At 40.1% G+C, this 18,102-nt stretch overlaps 1 protein-coding gene across 4 annotated transcripts in view; it reads left to right on the top strand.

Moving 5' to 3' along the window:
• FBN1 (fibrillin 1) overlaps window positions 1-18,102 on the top strand; it is a gene marked incomplete at its 5' end in the record, with an annotated part of 142,985 nt that overhangs the window by 106,779 nt on the left and 18,104 nt on the right. For all 4 annotated transcript variants that reach the window (XR_014616473.1, XM_084214115.1, XM_084214116.1 and 1 more), the window contains 17 exons: window positions 41-163; window positions 1,894-2,019; window positions 3,534-3,656; window positions 4,237-4,359; window positions 5,234-5,398; window positions 5,784-5,852; window positions 5,967-6,092; window positions 7,349-7,471; window positions 7,582-7,740; window positions 8,604-8,675; window positions 10,894-11,019; window positions 11,770-11,892; window positions 14,678-14,803; window positions 15,523-15,639; window positions 15,982-16,110; window positions 16,377-16,496; window positions 16,937-17,062. Coding sequence is in view for 3 of the 4 variants with exons in the window: in XM_084214115.1 (XP_084070241.1) it covers window positions 41-163; window positions 1,894-2,019; window positions 3,534-3,656; window positions 4,237-4,359; window positions 5,234-5,398; window positions 5,784-5,852; window positions 5,967-6,092; window positions 7,349-7,471; window positions 7,582-7,740; window positions 8,604-8,675; window positions 10,894-11,019; window positions 11,770-11,892; window positions 14,678-14,803; window positions 15,523-15,639; window positions 15,982-16,110; window positions 16,377-16,496; window positions 16,937-17,062 (2,076 nt within the window). The remainder of the gene's footprint in view (window positions 1-40; window positions 164-1,893; window positions 2,020-3,533; window positions 3,657-4,236; window positions 4,360-5,233; window positions 5,399-5,783; window positions 5,853-5,966; window positions 6,093-7,348; window positions 7,472-7,581; window positions 7,741-8,603; window positions 8,676-10,893; window positions 11,020-11,769; window positions 11,893-14,677; window positions 14,804-15,522; window positions 15,640-15,981; window positions 16,111-16,376; window positions 16,497-16,936; window positions 17,063-18,102) is intronic.

Raw genomic sequence — 18,102 nt, 5'->3', positions numbered from 1 at the left:
GTTTTTAACTAAATTTTTTCCCTTTTTTATTCTTTTAAAGATCTGGATGAGTGCTCCAATGGAACCCACATGTGCAGCCCACATGCTGACTGCAAGAACACGATGGGCTCTTACCGCTGCCTGTGTAAAGAGGGTTACACTGGGGATGGTTTCACTTGTACAGGTGAGCTGGCTGATGAGAACAAAGGATGAGCTCCGTGCAACCTAAGTTAGCCTGTGATCCAATACACAAAACCAGCTTTTAAACCTTTGAAATTTTCATTATGTCATCATTAATTGTCTTCTCCTTCACCTAGGTTGCCATAGCTTAAAAGAAATATTATACATTATACATAGTCTAACTCAATCACTTTTTTTCCTTTGATAAAATGAAATTTTTCATTCTGCTTTTCTTGTTAATTTAAATGAGTGGCAAAATTATTAAAGTAATGCTTGATTATGTAATTTGGCTAGTTAGTAAACTAGTCCATTGGCTACTCACCTTAATACTTAAATAATAGGGCATATGCATCAAAATTACTTCACAAAGTTGCCTAAAAATGTTTGTCCTTTCCACTAGGGAGTGTGTGATGTCTGTCTGCTTTACTCCATCATCCTGAGAGCTGCTGTCAGTTTGCAGTGCTGGCATGTAGAATGAAGGAAGTAGCTGCTTTTGAAACCTCCTTTTATAAACTGTAAATGAGATTATAAAACTTTGCTAGAGAGATGATTCCCACCCACACTTCAGTCTTCTGCTTTGAAGAACAGATTAACTCATGTGTGCTTAGTCATGAGGAGCCCTGCTCTTGCACTGAGGGTTGCAGTGTGACTGGGGATGCTCTCTGTTTGGCACATAGCCATGTGACAGAGCTGGTGGGCCACCTTTTCAGCACTCTATCAGCTGCAGAAGGTTTTTAGAGCATCTGAGAATCTGGACTATCAGGTTTAAGGCTGGATTTGAATAATTCCAAATTCTAAGGAGGCCTTGGAATTCTGTTTAATTCTCTCGGTATAATTTCATCTTGAATCTGATTCAGCTTCCTCAGTGGCCTTCCTAACCCAGTGCTCTTTGTTAATTTCCTGTATGATGATTTCCAGGAGTCTGTAAGCTCCACCCTTCAGATGGAGTGCTTACAGAATTTCTGCATGCAGAACCTTTTTTCTATTTGGATACTTTATTGTTTGTGAATTCAAGAGGTGTCTGGGACTCAAACTAGAGCACTCAAATGCTCTGTAAGCCCTCTGCCAAAGTGTGCAGCATTCTCCCTGGTAGGTGATTTTTGATTTACCAACCATGGACTTTTCAAAACTCATGCTGCCAGCCAGACTCTGTTCCAATAAGGAGGTGTTTTGGTGATATGTAACATTTCAGCTTGAGAGTAAGGGCCATGATCTATCCAAAGGTGAGTGCAGTCCAGTAGGAAGGCTGTTTCTCTCATCAGCTGTTAACCTGCAGTTTAGTTTTGATGAATTTCTTTTCATGCCACTTTTTGTCAGCATTTTGATGTTTGGCATGGAGAACTGCCTATTACCATATGTTTGCTCACTGCATAGTAAACCTCTTTTTTTTTTCCCCAATTACTGCCTCTAGGCTTTGCTGTAATAGAAACAATAACTATAATAAATTTCATGTGCTCATTCTGAGTCTAAATTTGACCCTGTGACTACCTCCAACTTTTATTGACTGGAGCTACTGTAAGAGTCTCCTAAAGATTTTCCTTTTGATTAGAAGCTGTATTTGCAACATGTCAGGAATATACAGAGCTGTTACATGTATACATAACTAGATTGCAGTTTCTTCTGCACATGTTCAGAAAGAATAATTAAAATGCTTGGAACACTGAATGCTTCAGCTCAAACGTTGGGGAGAGAACCATCTTTACTGCTAACTTGCAATATCTCTTCCTTTTACAGACCTTGATGAATGCTCAGAAAACTTGAATCTCTGTGAAAATGGGCAGTGCCTCAATACCCCTGGGGGGTATCGCTGTGAATGTGAAATGGGATTTTTGCCAAGTGTAGATGGGAAAGCATGTGAAGGTAATTCTTTGTAAGCTTTAAACAACACTCAACAGATTCTACCTTAATACTGTTTTATGTTCCAATTTTTTACAATTGTTTGCTGTTGTGGTTGTATTGAGAACTGCATGAATTTTTTTAATAGTATTTGCTTTTTTGCACTTCATACATTTATTATGGACCTCTAGATGTTCATCTACCTGCTGAGGTAAAGAGAACAGCTTTTCAAAGCCTATATTATGATATATTATTTTGGGGTCCAATTAGTGATCCAAATGGCACTGATAGCTGCCATTTCTTCTTGATCATTGATATCCAGTTCTTCATTTTATTCAAAACAATTAAACAGAAAAAGTTGTTAGTTTGCATTGGTATGTCTGAAACTGAAAAGCAGTGGTTTGGTAACCAATGCAATGCATATGCTTTGAGGGCTTCTGTGAGGTGCAGAATCAGGGCTTGAACCCTTGCAGAAAGTCTGTATGACTACACCAAAAAAAATCCTGCATGACTATTTGTTCAATTTCAAAAGTGAGCTGTTAGTTAACAGTTTACAGCTCATTCATAAGAGCTTTGCATATGCAAAGATTCAAAATAATCAAATAATAAAGATGTTACCAACAGGATTAAGGTCATGTATTTGATTTGAACATTTGAAATCCTCATTTGTTATAACACTAGTGAGTTAAGTCAGTCAAGAAGATGCAGCCCTATCATCTGACATACTAATAACTCATGACCACTGGTATTTAATGGAGTTCATAAGTACATCACTTTAAAGAGGATTTTTCCCCTTGAAAAGTGTTCTGTGTATTTTTTAGAAATATACTGAGTCAAATAATTTGAGAGTGAGTTTTTCTTTAAACTAAACCAATATTAGGTTTCATAATGTTTCATGAAACAATTTACTTTCAAACCTTTTAGCTAAGTTTAAATAGCTTTTTTAGAGGCTTGCTCCTATTACTAAAACAGACTTGTCTTCATATCTCAGATGTGTACACTAAGTGCAGTATTTTAAGGTCCTTTGTAAACACACACTTTTTTATTGTATCAAATTAGTTGCTCTTTGTGTAGTGCATGTGGCATTCAGTAAATGCTGGTTCAGACTCAGTGATTTGAAGAAAAGACACTAAAGTGTCTGCTTACCAAACTTTGAAGCTCACCTTTAGGCACAGGCTTTTTTCTTGCTGGTGTCCAGCTTTCTGCAGATGACTGCTGATTTTTAATAAACTTCATTTTATTAAGGCATATTTTCTGCTATGTTTAATATTACTAATTGTCAGATTAGTCCACTAATGAGCTAGGATAGTTTCTGGCATAGCTTCCAGAGATATTGGAAGGAGCCTTTTTCTCAAAAAATCGTTATGGATTAGATTCCTTAGGCTCCAACATAAATCTTCCATGTTATTTTTTCTTGTCTTACACAATGTGCAGAACCTGTTGTCTTCCAGATCCATGCTGCTGAAAATGTTTGCAGTTCTTTATGTCTCAAAAAGATCATGAAACCTCATATTTTTCTCCTCCTGTTCCTTAATCAGATATTGATGAGTGCTCACTTCCTAACATCTGTGTCTATGGTACTTGTCATAACCTCCCTGGACTCTTCCGATGCGAGTGTGAAGTGGGCTACGAGTTGGACAGAAGTGGTGGTAACTGCACAGGTAAAACTTTGAACAGCATGCCTTTTAATCTGCTGTCAGTGCCATAGTCAGCTCCTCAGGAAATTCTTTTAAGAAGCTGTACAAATCAAACTGGATATAGGAAAATACAGACTTCCCTACTGTATAACACAGGATTCACTATATCTTTTTTATGCTCCCCTTTACCGTTCTTTGTCCACCTCTGATATCCCCTTAAGAAAAGTAAAAACACATCAGAGAATCCCTCTGGCAGAGATGTATTGTGCCTTGTACAGTACTGGATGGTAAGCTGTGGCCTTGTCTTGTATTTTTCCCTTAAGACCTTTTTTAGTACTTCATGTGAATCTTGTTCATAGATTGATTTTTGAAATCAATCTATAGATTGATGCTAAGGAAAAATGCTTTTTTCTTTTTCCTATGAAAGAATGAATTCATCTCAGACTACCATTCTTCTAAAATGCCTGTTTATTTTTTAGAGCTTTCTGGAGACCAGCATCTCCTAACTAATGGATTTGTGATGGTCAGCATATGGTACCTAATATATCAACAGTTTTTAATGTCCTTGAGTATTTGTTTAGCACATGCTGTGTTTTTCTTGCAGATGTTAACGAATGTGCAGACCCCACAACCTGCATTAGTGGCACGTGTATCAACACTGCTGGTAGCTACACCTGTGAGTGCCCTCCTGATTTCGAGCTGAATCCCACCCGCGTTGGATGCGTTGGTAAGAGACCTCTCCCTGTGCTGTTCACAAGGGAAGTTCCACTGAGGGACTCCAAGCTGACTGCTTAGCAATAAAGTCCTGGGTCATGGGAAAGGGCTTGATCAGGTTCTTCAATTCCCATCTCACTGCCCCGGGCTTAGAAGCTGTAATAGGGCAGCAGGAGCATGTCCAGAGTTGATGCCTCATGCCAGCAGTGCCCTGCTGCCAGAAGCAACCCCTTGGGGCTTGTTAGAGCTGTCCACAATTTACAGCAAGCAGGAGACAATTTTAAAATTCAACAAACTTAAGTCCACATCCAGCTGGCCCCAAGATGGCAGGCAAATGAAGCTGTGGCATAAAGCCACCCATGCTCTTGGAGCACTGAGTGCACTTGGCTAGGTGCAGTTGCATGACCAATGGAAATGCTCTTGTATTAGGCTCCAACTGCTTAGTAATCCTAATATTTCCTTGGTTTTGTTTGTTTAAGAGGGTGTAGCGATGCTTCTCAAATTTTAATGTGTTTGAAATTCCTAAGATTTAGTAGATGCTTTCCTGCTTGTAAACCTTGAGTAGAGGAGAAAGCAGTGGATATCTGGAACTGGAACGATGTACAAATGTGAGGGAAAATGTGAGTGAAATGGGAAAAAGCCTGGCTGACATGCCCTTGGACTCAATAAGTAAATTTCCTACTTTTTGAAAAGTCCTAAAAAGCCAAGAAATGGCACACCAGCAGCTTACCTAAGTGGAAATGCTGGAGCCCCCTGGGCAACACAACTTCCTTGCTTTTGTTCCTGCAAGAAATGGGAGCCATTTGTAGGTGTCCCTCACCCTGGGAGGATGTGCTGAGTTTTGCTCTCTCCTAAGATGTGTTTGTCATTATGTGCATTGTAAATAGATACACGATCTGGCAACTGTTACCTGGACATCAAAACTCGGGGAGATAACGGTGGCACCTTCTGCAGCAATGAGATTGGAGTGGGTGTTTCCAAAGCCTCCTGCTGCTGCTCCCTGGGCAAAGCCTGGGGAGTTCCCTGTGAGCACTGCCCACTGGTGAACACAAGTAAGTCTGCATTTCCTGGCTTGAGCACAGCAATGTGTTTGGTGGGGTTTTACCTAATTTAGCCAGGTAGCTCAAATACTGGTGTGCATTTATTGTGGACTGGCTTCCACTGGTCTTCACCAAAAACTTTACTAGTCTTTCAGAATGATTATTTAGTCAGAATATTATTATCTCTTCTGAGAAAGTTTGCTATTACACTGAAAATTACTTAACTATTTATGAAATGGAATAACAGATAATGTTACAGAGTAAAATCTAGTGTCTCTAGCTGGTCAGTTTGTAAATTTACATTTAAATTATCTGTGATAATCTGACACGTTTTCAAAAACAATTGTGCTGAAAATGTTTCTACTGTCATATCCTCATAAATCTGTTTTGTTTTCAGCTGAATATAAGGTTCTTTGCCCTGGAGGGGAAGGATTCAGACCAAACCCTATTACAGTTATATTAGAAGGTAATGTTTGCAATTTCCTATATTTACATGTCTGAAATTGTAAAACTCTGTAGTGAGGGTCTTTTTTTTTCCATTGCAAACATTAATAAAATGTTTATGTGTTTGTTTGGACAGATATTGATGAATGTCAAGAACTGCCTGGACTTTGCCAAGGAGGAAAATGTATTAATACATTTGGGAGCTTCCAGTGTCAGTGTCCATCAGGGTACTACTTGAATGAAGAGACTAGAGTGTGTGATGGTATGGAGCTTTCACTCAACTAGTCTTCTGCTTTATTCTTTGAAAATAATGACAGATCAATATGCAGAGAATGAATCTTTCCTTGAAAAGGAGCACAACCAGACTAAGCAGTGTAAAATTATAGGGTGGGAAAATGGAACAAGTTGAAATACTGCATTAAGAGTGAAAATTCCTTCTTGGCCATGTTGAAGTAGATGCAAGTTTTTTTTTTTATTATCATATTTTGATCAAAACCTGAAAACCCAACAAATTTTTTCTATAAGTAAGACATAATTTAGTAACTGGCTATAAAAAATAGCTGTTTGGTAATGAACAATAAATAAGCAGTCAGATAAAAAAACAAACTTTCCCCATGAATCTGGTGTACTGGTGTGTCCATGTATTTTTCCACTGCTTTTTTCACTCCTGCTGATCCAGTCATCAAGTGAAAATGTTGGTTGTACTGCAAAACATTTTCCTTTTCACAGCACAGTCAGAAGTATGTGTCACATTATATGCCACTCTCAAGGTGTACTGGCTATAAAATCTTAAGTGACCCATCAAGTTCTAAAATTTCCTGTTGTCCATGCTGTCTTTGGTCTTCCAGATCAATGTAGTGCCTATGAGGTGCAAACCACTGCAGAAATACAAAACATTCAGGCCCTAAATTAAGGCTGAACTAAAGTGCTTCATCCACATTATGCTTGTGTAGCCCGACAGATGCTGAGTGGTGTGTCAAAGATATCTAAAATTTTAAGGCTGGGGAAATATTTTTGAACTTTAGGGAACTGAGGTGTTTTGGAGATGGTGTTGTGTTTGGTTCTGGTTAGATTTTTTTAAACAAAACTTAGTCTTTTGATGAAGTAAATATGACATTTGTGTTAAGAACGTGGCTCACTTTCCCCACTCAGGCAATGATCAGGAGGACCTCCACAGGGAGCCACTTTGGTTCTTTTCTAGATCTTAGAGTGCAGAATGGAGGAGATTCTCAAATACAATTTTTGTGCAATATATGCAAAATCAAATTGCTGTTTCTGAGCTTTCCACACATATCCGAGTTCCCATCTTTGCATCACAGCTGGGCTTTCCATGGCCACCTGTGCTGCCACTTCCTTTTCTGTGTGGCTTCACTCCACCATGACCTTCCTCAGAGCCCTTTCAGCTCTTCTCCACCAGTGCCTTGCTACCTCGGGTATTACTGAGACATTTTTGTTCTCAAAAGCACAACAAGAAAGCTTCTGTGGCCACTCACTCACTGCCTGTTTGTTCTCTTCCAGATGTGAATGAGTGTGAGACACCTGGCATCTGTGGGCCTGGCACGTGTTACAATACTGTTGGGAACTACACCTGCATCTGCCCTCCTGATTACATGCAAGTCAATGGAGGAAACAACTGCATGGGTGTGTGCTGGGGCTTCTCTAAAGCTTTGTCTTAGTGCATTGGGCCAGGGAGATCATCTCCCCTAAGAGTTGCCTACTGCATTGGCCTGAGGTTTTCTTCATTTTCACAGATATGAGAAGAAGTCTGTGTTATAGAAATTACTACGCTGACAATCAAACCTGTGATGGTGAGCTGCTCTTCAATATGACCAAGAAAATGTGCTGCTGTTCCTACAACATTGGGCGTGCCTGGAATAAGCCTTGTGAACAGTGTCCTATCCCAAGCACAGGTACATTTTTGCATTGCAAAGCTATCTGAAGCCTTGGTAACATCATAATTACCCTTAGTGAGTGTAACACCATTAGAAATGCTGTGTCTTTTTTTGCTATGTGTCTAAAATGAAGGGATTAGTTGCCCCTTTGTCCTGGAGATGACCAGCCCTAGTCATGATGAAGGCATATGTGGAGTGGTTTGTGTCCGTGCTGCTGGGTTGTTACCTTGTGCCAGTTTCAGTGTCTCAGAGACTTCATGCTTTATATCAATTAATCCACCTCTTTGCAAGTGCTTGTTGATTCATTGTTGAGGCACTGACCAAGACTTTATTGGTATTGCTCCAACAAATACAGTGTCTGGTCTGCTCTGCCTCGATTGCTGTTTGCCATGAGGGCTTTGTGCAGGCCAGGGGCTGGCAGAGATACCTTGGTGTGCTCTGAGAGTGATCTGTGTGGAGCAGCCAAACGTAAGGTGTAGGAGTGTCTCTGCTAATTGCATGGGCACACAGGACTCTTCCACACTGGCTGAGACTGCAGGACATCCCACTCTGGTTTGAGGAGGTTTGCTTCAAGAGCAACTTCCTAGACGGTTGATTCTTCCAACTTGTAGTTCAGGTTTTTACGAGTCAGATCTGAAATTGTGTGCAAACACTGTAATGCACAGGGATAGACATAAGCAGAGCAAAATCAGCATGTGATCCCACCTGAATGAGAACCCAAGGGAGCTGACATGGTGAGTTTGGGAAAGGGACTGCCTACCTCTGCATGCTCTGCAGGTTCTGAAAGAGTAGAAGAACTTTCTCGGCCAGAGCATATGATGACTTTTTGACTGTTGATTAATTCCAAATACTTTAATCACTGCTTTGCTTTCCTGTTGCAGATGAATTCTCCACGCTCTGTGGAAGTCAAAGGCCTGGCTTCTTCATTGACATTTATACAGGATTACCAGTTGGTGAGCTGTAATTTATGTTTTGAACTAAATTCCATGCTACCTCTGCCCAGGGAAGAGGGGAGGTTTGTTTTCCCAGTTTTGTTTCTTTTTTTCATGTGAGGAATAACAATTAAACAGTGTAATGGAGTTCAGCCCTCTGTTTAAGTCAAACTTAAGTGCAAACTGGCTACTCCTTGCTGGCAGCAGTGACAGTTGCTGCTTGTAATCAAGGCAACACAGAGCTCCAAAGCAGCTGTAATCAGGGCTACATGAGCAGGGCACAGATACTGGGAATGAGAGGTCTGGGAGTGAGGCCAACCAGCATTTGGTCTGAGAGGAACTGGGAGTCTTTTCCTTCAAACTAAAGCAAGATTTAGTCTGACATTTCACATCAGTCCCCCTGGGTATTGGTTTGACACAAAAATCCTTTTTTCTGCTCAGCTGGAATATTTCTCACACATGTTATTGTGTGTTACATTTGAATCGTGAGTAACAAATTGCAAAACAAAAAGAGAGAGAGAGAGGAGGAATTTTAGGACAAGGAATTGAGTAAATCCCTAATGGGACTCCCTTTTGTTTTCATTTACACTAAAATGCAAATGAAAAGCAGATAATGTACCCTGTAACAAACAGAGATGGCATATAGGCAGTAATCAGATGCTTTAGCACGAAGCTGTTGCTGTGGTGCAGGGTTTAGCTAGTTCGATGAAAATATTTCTAGTAAAATGGGGAATGTAATTTTTAAAGAGTTTACAGAAATGCACAATATTTATTATTTTACGAGGTCATTGCTGGGAAGCAAAGTTTCCCCTTCTAGATATTAGCATTAGTCCAGATTGTTGCAGAGTCTGCTCAGCTAATTGGGCCCTTCATCAGCGTCAGCAGGAACCCTTGGATGTTGCTGCATGCACAGGTAGAGGCTGCAGCTGCAGTGTCTGACATGTGTGCTGGGGTGTTGCAGGCTGCTCTGCCCTGCCACAGCAGAGAGCTGTGCAGTGCAGGAGCCAATGGAAACAGAAGGGCAGTCCCACAGAGCCACCAGCACAGCCAGGGCCTGCAGCCATGTGCTGAGACTGATGCACACACAGCTTCTCACAGCTGTGCAAATCGCAGCTCTCCCTGCTGCTTCGGGATCCAGGCTGTAGCACTGAGCCTGCTGCTTTGCACAGGGCTTACTCATGTGCCATACACCTGCAGAGCCCTCTGCAGGGGCAGTGCTCTGTGTACCCTCTAATATTTGCTTACAGTCCAACGATGTTACTCTCTGTTTGGATTGAAGTTCTATATAGTTACTCCAGGTGTTAGTTTCAGAAACAGAAATAGTTCTGGTTTTATTCATCCTGTATATGAGAGGACTCAAAATTACAGAATCTAATGTAGAAAATTAGGGGTTGGATCCAGCAGAAAAACAAAGCAAACAAAAGAAACCCACCAAAACCCAAAACAAACAAAACCACATTATCTGATGGAAACTGCTGTCAGCTGACAATTTCCCACCATATTCTATGACTGTGTACCTCAGTGCATATGTCAATGTTTACTGAAGGCAGAGACTTTGGAGGAGTCTCTAAACTCTCTCATGTCAGAATATTAAGATATGTAAGGACCCAATAGGCAAGACATGTAATTATAATAGCAGCTGGGTTTTTCCCTGCCAAAATCAGTTACTTAACTGGAGTGTATATAAAGCATTGGCAAACCCTGGCTGCCTGGCTTAATCAATCTAATTAATAGCATGTTGGCAGCACTTCAGATGTTACCTGTCATTGGCATTTTCAAACTGTTACATAAGACCCTGAAAGTCTTTTCAGATTAACTAGGGTAAAACAGTGCAAAATTAATTCTGATGAGGGTTTGCATTCAGTCATGCTCTCCTGTGTTAAACCAAAACCAGTTCCATTGTCTCTCTGTTTGGCTCTTCCCAACAACTCCCCTGTGGCACTTGGGAAGGTGATGAGGTTCATCAGGGCTGTGGGTGGGAGACGTAAGGAAGGATGTGTCTTCCTCTGTATTCCTCTGTAGCAGAATATACCTACAGAGAAGAGTTGGAACCTGACAAAACAGGAAATGCCTAAATTTCCACAGTTTGGAGCGACTCGCTCACTGTTCAGTTGGGAACATTCTGATGCTTGCATTATGTTTGATAATTATCTTAAAGGTAAATGCATAAGGGCATACTCTGTAACAGATGATTCCATGAATTTCTCAGTACAAGTATTAAAAAAAATTGTTCTTGCAGATATTGACGAATGCAGAGAGATTCCTGGAGTGTGTGAAAACGGGATCTGTATAAACATGGTTGGCAGCTTCCGGTGCGAGTGTCCTGTGGGCTTCTTCTACAATGACAAGCTCCTGATCTGTGAAGGTAGAGTGCTCCTCTCATTCAGAGGAATGGTGTGTCACCAGTGGCAACTCAGACACTGCCAAATCAGAGCCTTGAAGGCATCCTTAATGAGGGGAAAATAATGCTATCAATGTAATAAGTCTGTGTTAATTCAGACATTTTTAATTCTTTTGCATAGAAAATACCACATTTTCTGTCAGACATCTAAGGCCTTGAAGGCACATGAGTCAGCAGTCCTGGGAAGTAATGGGGTTTTTTTCACATTTGACAGTAAAGCCAAGAAGAAAATAGTAGTATTGAGTCAGATCATGAGCACAATTTTTTTTTTAAATTCCAAAATGCTTTTTTTCTAATGGAACAAATATTTTTGTAAAAAATAGAAACAGATGGTTGTTTATTTCTAGTTTAAACATTCCCTAACATTTTAATGAAGAAACTGAAGGTAGCACATGAGTTGCTGTCATTCTCTGCTGTGCATTATGACTGCTAACTACAATGGGTGCTGCAGGCAAGGCATTGAGAGCTTGGAGTAAAAGCTTCTTCTGTGTGCTGCTTCTAAGTGAAAAACAATTACATTTCTGGGAAGATAAGGTTCTCCTTTAGCAGCACCTGAAGTAAAGAAAATTGATCAAAATATTTTTGCCTAAAGCTTTGTGATGGTGTTTACATTGAAAGCTACTAATTAATACCTGCATGCTAAAAAAATATGCTTTTGACATCTTTTCACTGCCAGCTTACTAGAAAACTCAATTTCCTCTTTTGTCTGGACAGATATTGATGAATGCCAGAACGGGCCAGTCTGCCAGCAGAACGCAGAGTGCGTGAACACGGCCGGGAGCTACCGCTGCGACTGCAAACCGGGCTACAGGTTCACGTCCACGGGGCGCTGCATGGGTGAGTGCTGGCAGGGCTGCAGGCACGGGGGGCTTCTGAAGGGCTTGGAAAACATCTCTGCAGAAAGCTGGTATTTCAGGAGATGAGATGAGATGAGCTTCTAGAACTCTTCTCTTAAAGACTTTTAGGGCATCCCATAAACATTGAGGTAATGCCAGGCCCATCCATGGATGTGTAAGTCAGAGTTAAGAACCTAAGTAAGTGTTTGTCTTTCATTTTATCCCACCAAATGCAAGCGTTTTCTTTAGCCCTTGTCACGTCTTGTCACATTTGTTGCACTAGCTTTCTGTATTTTCTGATTTTCATGATAATTTACTGTATTTGTTTTAGCAATTTATTTTCCACTTGTATTTTTACAAATAATTCCCTACTTGCTGCTGGAGCCTCTGTTGGTAAGGCAGACTTATCTGCTTGCCTGTATGCAATAACTAAATTGAAAAGCTTATTGTTGAATTTGATACAGATTTAAACAGGGCCCATAACATTATTTTCAAATACTCACTGAGTGGGACTGAACTTTTCTAATCTATTTGCTTTTTCTTACAATATCTTAGTCCAGAGAGGCATTCAAGTTATCTTACTTGAAAAATTGCTGAGATTTTAAAGACTGCAGTGGGACAAGCTGCTGTAAATATTATATACTATATTCATTTCTGAACAAAATAAGAATTACAACGGAAGCTAGTAACATTATCCTTGGGTTTTTGCTTCTCAGTACTTGAGTTTTAGGAAGTGCACTTTTCCTTGCAGTGCAGTTTTTCATTGTTTCATGTGACCCTTGTGGGAAAAGGGTGTAGTGGAAATCAGAACGCTACCATGAGAACTAAAATTTCACTTTGTTAAGCTATGCAGTGGCACATGTAAATATTCAATATGTTCCTAATGTAATTGTTGTTGTTAAGGGTTCATTACAGGAGTACAGGAAGAGCAAGGGGAGGTTCTGATATGGGTTACAATTCCAAAGATGAATTGGCACAAATAGTAATACTTCCCTGTATTTAGCTCTTATTTTATATGTGGTGAAAATAAAGTTACACAATTAGAGTAAAAATAAAAGTCGTTGATAAAATACGTGATCCAGCAAAGGAAGGAAATTTCCAACCACTCTGCTGGGAGCAGAGAGGGGTGAGCACCTTGCAGTATTGGATCAGCCATGCTACTGCATGGAAAACTATCACACCCCTGTAGTTTATGTGCTATTGAGTCAAACCCAATATATCACAGCCACTAGCACTAGGAGTACTGCCTTTATCTTACCTTCAAGATAGCATTCTTCTGGTGCTCTCTATTGTGGTAAACGAAATCGTTTTTCTTATAAATTAGATTTTCACATGACATTTTTCACATGACTACCACAAAGCACCAGAGAGTCATAGATTTTCCTTTGTCTCTGCTCTCTGTCTCTGTCTTTTTAAGACAGCATTGGCTTTCCTTCTGCCTCCTTTAAACTGTAATTAGCAGTGCTCTCATCAATAGCATTGGGAGAGCTTGGTCCTCAGTGCACACCTATCCACTTACAGCCTCATGGGATGTACAGAGGTCCTGGGAATGGGGCTGTCATGATCATCCATGACTGTCCCGGTGCCAAGTACAGTGCAGCAAGAGGCAGGAAAATTAATTTTAATACATTAAGTTCTTTGCAATTAGGAACAATTTGACTCTTACTTTTGCAATGACCTGGGGATGGTTTGCTGAGAAACTGCATCTGCTTGGCTTAGATTGCATAGAAAGGAAAATTAGTGAGCACTAGAGCCTAATCAATTTTAGTACAAGCTCATGAGAGCACTGCAGTTCTCATATTTTGGAGCTGCAGCATAGGAAGAAAGGAAGTATATTGAATCAAAACAGCTCTTGGTGGTGATGAGGTCAACAGAAACACCTCATTAGATGTTCCTGATTTTTCATGGAAAAAAACAATGCCAGAGAGCAAACATTTTGTTTGTTAACATTTTATTTCATTTACTATTGATAGAATCCTGGGATCTGCCTGAAAGCATTTCTAACGAGAGTAGCAGGAAGCAGTTGGCTATTGAACGAGTCTAAGAGATGCCCTGCTCTTGTAAGGCAGCAATCACATCCTGGCAGGAGAGCTCTCTTCCTTCTCTGCAAAATTATACAAAATATCCCCTGAATCCATAGTGCAGTAACTCTACTTGCTGTTTGAGCTCTGTCCAGTTTATAGGATCACCACATTTCAGGGATGCTGCAGCACATGTATGTGTGCCTGTTTTCTCTCTGCATGATGAGTCGATAAATCCAGTGTTGTTTGTCTCTCTCTAAGCCTGGTGAGAAAAGTGTGGCCTTCATTCCCCTTTCTGTTCCGCTGATTTCCATGAGTTGATCACACAACTTGTGCTACAGCCAAATGTGGCTAGATGCAAGTAGCTGCTTTCATGAGCAGAATGCAAACTGTATTTCATATGCCTCTTTTATATCTCCTGCAGTCAATATAGAACCCTCAGTCTCAGACCCTTTCCAGTCTTGTGTCATTAATTCTGCTTTTCAAAGCCACGGCGATATGCTTTACTTCCAGAAAGAATTTGAGGTTGCTAAATATGATTTTTATGCTAAATTTTTTTCAGGTCCACAAATACTGGAAGAGGTAATTTGCATGCAAATAAGCCCCTTTTCTGGGATTTACTTGGTAATGTTTTTGACATTAATAAATTAGAAATACTATTTTAAGTTAGGCCATGCACTGGATACTGTCTTGGTTGCTGCTAATGCATCTTTCCAGCCTTGTAGTTCAGAAGCCTTAACTTTCACTGCTCCTCTTTGTTTTCAGATCGGAATGAATGTCAAGAAATTCCCAATATCTGCAGCCATGGGCAGTGTATTGACACTGTTGGAAGTTTCTACTGCATTTGTCACAATGGATTCAAAACCAATGATGACAGGACAATGTGTATAGGCAAGTATATAAAATTAAACTGAGCTTAGGTTCCCATTAAAATAGTTTCTAAGCCTGTCCTCTCTGTAATAAGGAGTTGCATTACAATATCTGAGATTGTGAGCCATTTATCACCAGACAAAGGTGCAAAACTGGCCATTAGAGATGATAAAAAGCTGATACTGAATGAAAACCATCTCATTAAAGTAGAGTGAACCTTTAAAATTACATATCCTGTCTAATGAACTGCTAATGCTTTCATTTTTGAAGAAAATATTTCATTCCTCTTAGAATTTTCTGGAGCATCTTGTCTCATTTATTCCTTTAGGCAAGAAATTTAATGGATTAATATTGCAATGCAGCAGTTATATACAGCCTGCTTGTTAATAGAGTGAATGAAGGGTAGATTTCTTGCCAGAAAAAAACCTTTTTCAGAAACAGTCATCTTCATTAACAAGGAGATTTTGTACTAAACCCATTTTCAGCTGCCAGTTGTGTGTTTTATGAACAAATTGAGATTTCAGAATGCTTACAATTAAAGATAGCTTACACTTACTTTGGGAAGGGTGATATAGGAGCCAAAGTAAAGTAAATGACTGTTGGACCCTTCATTATTTTTGTATATGTTAATGCCAAGTGTGTAAATGTATGTGAAATCTTCTTTTTGAGAGCTGTGACAATCCTTTTCCCTTCTGTTCAGTGTGGTGGCAGTGGGTTATTCCTCTCCCGTTCCTTCGTAGATATTAACGAGTGCGAGAGAGATGCCTGCGGCAACGGAACCTGCAGGAACACCATTGGCTCCTTCAACTGCCGCTGCAACCTGGGCTTCATCCTCTCACACAACAATGACTGCATAGGTGAGGAGTCCGAGCACAGGCACGTGTTCCTGAGGCGTTCTACTTCTAATAAAAGTGCCATAAGTACCATTAAGTAACCCTATTGTGTCAGTCTCAAAAGGCCTCTTTGATTATGCGCTGCTCACTTTTCTAGAGCCACTTGAATGTTGGCCCAAGATACAGGAACATTTGGGTTCCACTCCTGCTCTGACAATTTTATGCTATAGTAATTTCTTCTCACTTGCTTTTGAAACAAGATTGTGTTATCAATTACTTGGTTGATATGGTGGAAACAGAAATCTCACTTACCCAGTTTCCATTTTTGCTGATGTTTCTGACATCTTTCAATGTTATTTGTCCTAGATGTGGATGAGTGTGCAAGTGGAAATGGAATGCTCTGCAGGAATGGTCAGTGTGTGAACACCATTGGGTCCTTCCAGTGTCTCTGCAATGATGGCTATGAGGTGGCTCTGGATGGAAGGACTTGTGTTGGTGAGTGTTTTCTTTTAGGGTTGAAAAAAGTGTGGCAAACCTTGAGCAGATATGCTTAGTGAAACAGTAGGGTCAGAGAGAACTGTCACACTGCCATGATTGTACCTAGCAGAAGGAAACAATGACAAGAGGACAAGAAGATGACTCCTCCCACTCCTGAGAAGTTCCACTTTCAGTTTGATGGAATCAAAATTTAAGTGGCCACAGTCAGAGATTTATTGAGATAACAGCAGTTACCTCCAATAATTGTCTTTCTTTTCTTCTAGATATCAATGAGTGTGCACTGGAGCCTGGAAAATGCTCACCAGGCACATGCCAGAACTTGGATGGCTCATTCAGATGTATCTGTCCTCCTGGATACATCCTGCAGAATGACAAATGTGAAGGTGTGTACAGAACAATCCTTCTTCTGTCTGTTTCTTAGCTGCTAACAGTTGTTACCTATTCCATTTGCATTTAAATGTGAGTAACATTTAGTCCTTTATGGCAGTTCTGAACTGTAGCCACTAGTAAGTGTCTCGCTTCCTAGAAAAGGTCTCTCCAACATTTGTTTGAACCAGAACTACTTGCTCTGAACCCTAGAAAAATATAATCCCAGGCTATTTCCTTGGTGGTACATTGCTGAAGTTTGCCTACTGCCTGAGGATTTGAAAACTAACTGTGGATTTTACACTTGGGTTACTGCTTCCTCTTTCTTTCTTTTTTTGGGCTTTTTTGTTTGTCAGATATGATAGATATCAGTGATGATGTAAGATTGCCCTTTATGTAGTACAGCTGCCAGTGTAAATATTATTGTTTCTCATCTCTTTAATTACTTTTCTTACAGACATTGATGAGTGTGTGGAACAGCCAGAAATTTGTGCCCTGGGCACATGCAGCAACACTCCAGGCAGTTTCAAATGTCTGTGTCCAGAAGGCTTTGTATTGTCTTCCACAGGCAGGCGATGCCAAGGTAAGTTCATTCCTATTTTCTGGCATTTCAAAATTTGTTTGCTGTTTCAGAAAAGCCTTTTTAGTGAGCTGTTTCTAATACAGCAAGAAAGCTCTGGACTCAAACAGTGTTTTTCATAGGGAAAACATGATAATTCTGTAGCTGTGGCCAGGTTCTGTCTTGCCCTAACATCTGTTTTTCATTAAACAGAACACTGCAATAAAAGGGGTGAAGTTAATGTTAAATGCACCAGGTTAAGCAAAGAAATTATTTGTCCTGAAATCCTTTCTTGCACCCCTGGAAGAAATGGTGGGGCTACCTGGACTCTTTGTAGATAGCAACAAAACGCAGAGGTGGAGCAGAGGCAAGAGACTCAAGACAGCATTTCCAGTTTTAAGACTCTCCTTGGCACTTACCGTATTCACCATAACACTTGTTATATGCTGATCCACTCTGCAAATGTGGGTGGAAAAAAAGATTATTGGAAAAAATTTGCAAACAATGTTGTGTGGACAATAAGTACCCATCTGCTTAGGGAAATCTGAAGTGTCATTTGGCTTCCAGATTACTGCATACACAGTTCAGAGTCTAAACATGGGCACTAACAGATGAAATGCTAAAAGCTGAATATCCAGTAATTTAACTAACAGGTTAGTTTATTTTGTACATAAAGGAAAAGCACAACAAATTAGGGAGAGAGTTACTTTAAAGGCTTTGGAAATGATTAAATAGATACAGCATTAAATGTCTTATACACTGTGCACAGTGGGAGCCACTGATGAGTAAGACCTTTATAAGGACCTCTGTAGTTTTGCTTGGCACAGAGCAGTGATGCTTGTTGACACCATAGCGAGTTCTTCCCTTCACAGTGGGCTAAATGAAATTGTGGTTTTGGTAAAAATGAATCCAACCTGCAGTAAACATTCATCCAAGTCTTCAAACCACCATGCAGTTTGGCACAGTTACTTCACTCAACATCAAGAAAGCATGTTTTAGCTGTGTTTATGTAGCTTGTATAAATGAAGTTTCTTCAGTCTGTGGGTTTTCTTTTCTTCAGGTAA

The sequence above is a fragment of the Fringilla coelebs genome (assembly GCF_963513975.1).
Source record: "Fringilla coelebs genome assembly, chromosome: 12".
NCBI lineage: Eukaryota > Metazoa > Chordata > Aves > Passeriformes > Fringillidae > Fringilla > Fringilla coelebs.
Note: the sequence above shows the minus strand (reverse complement) of the source record. Positions and strands in the feature narration are given on the sequence as shown.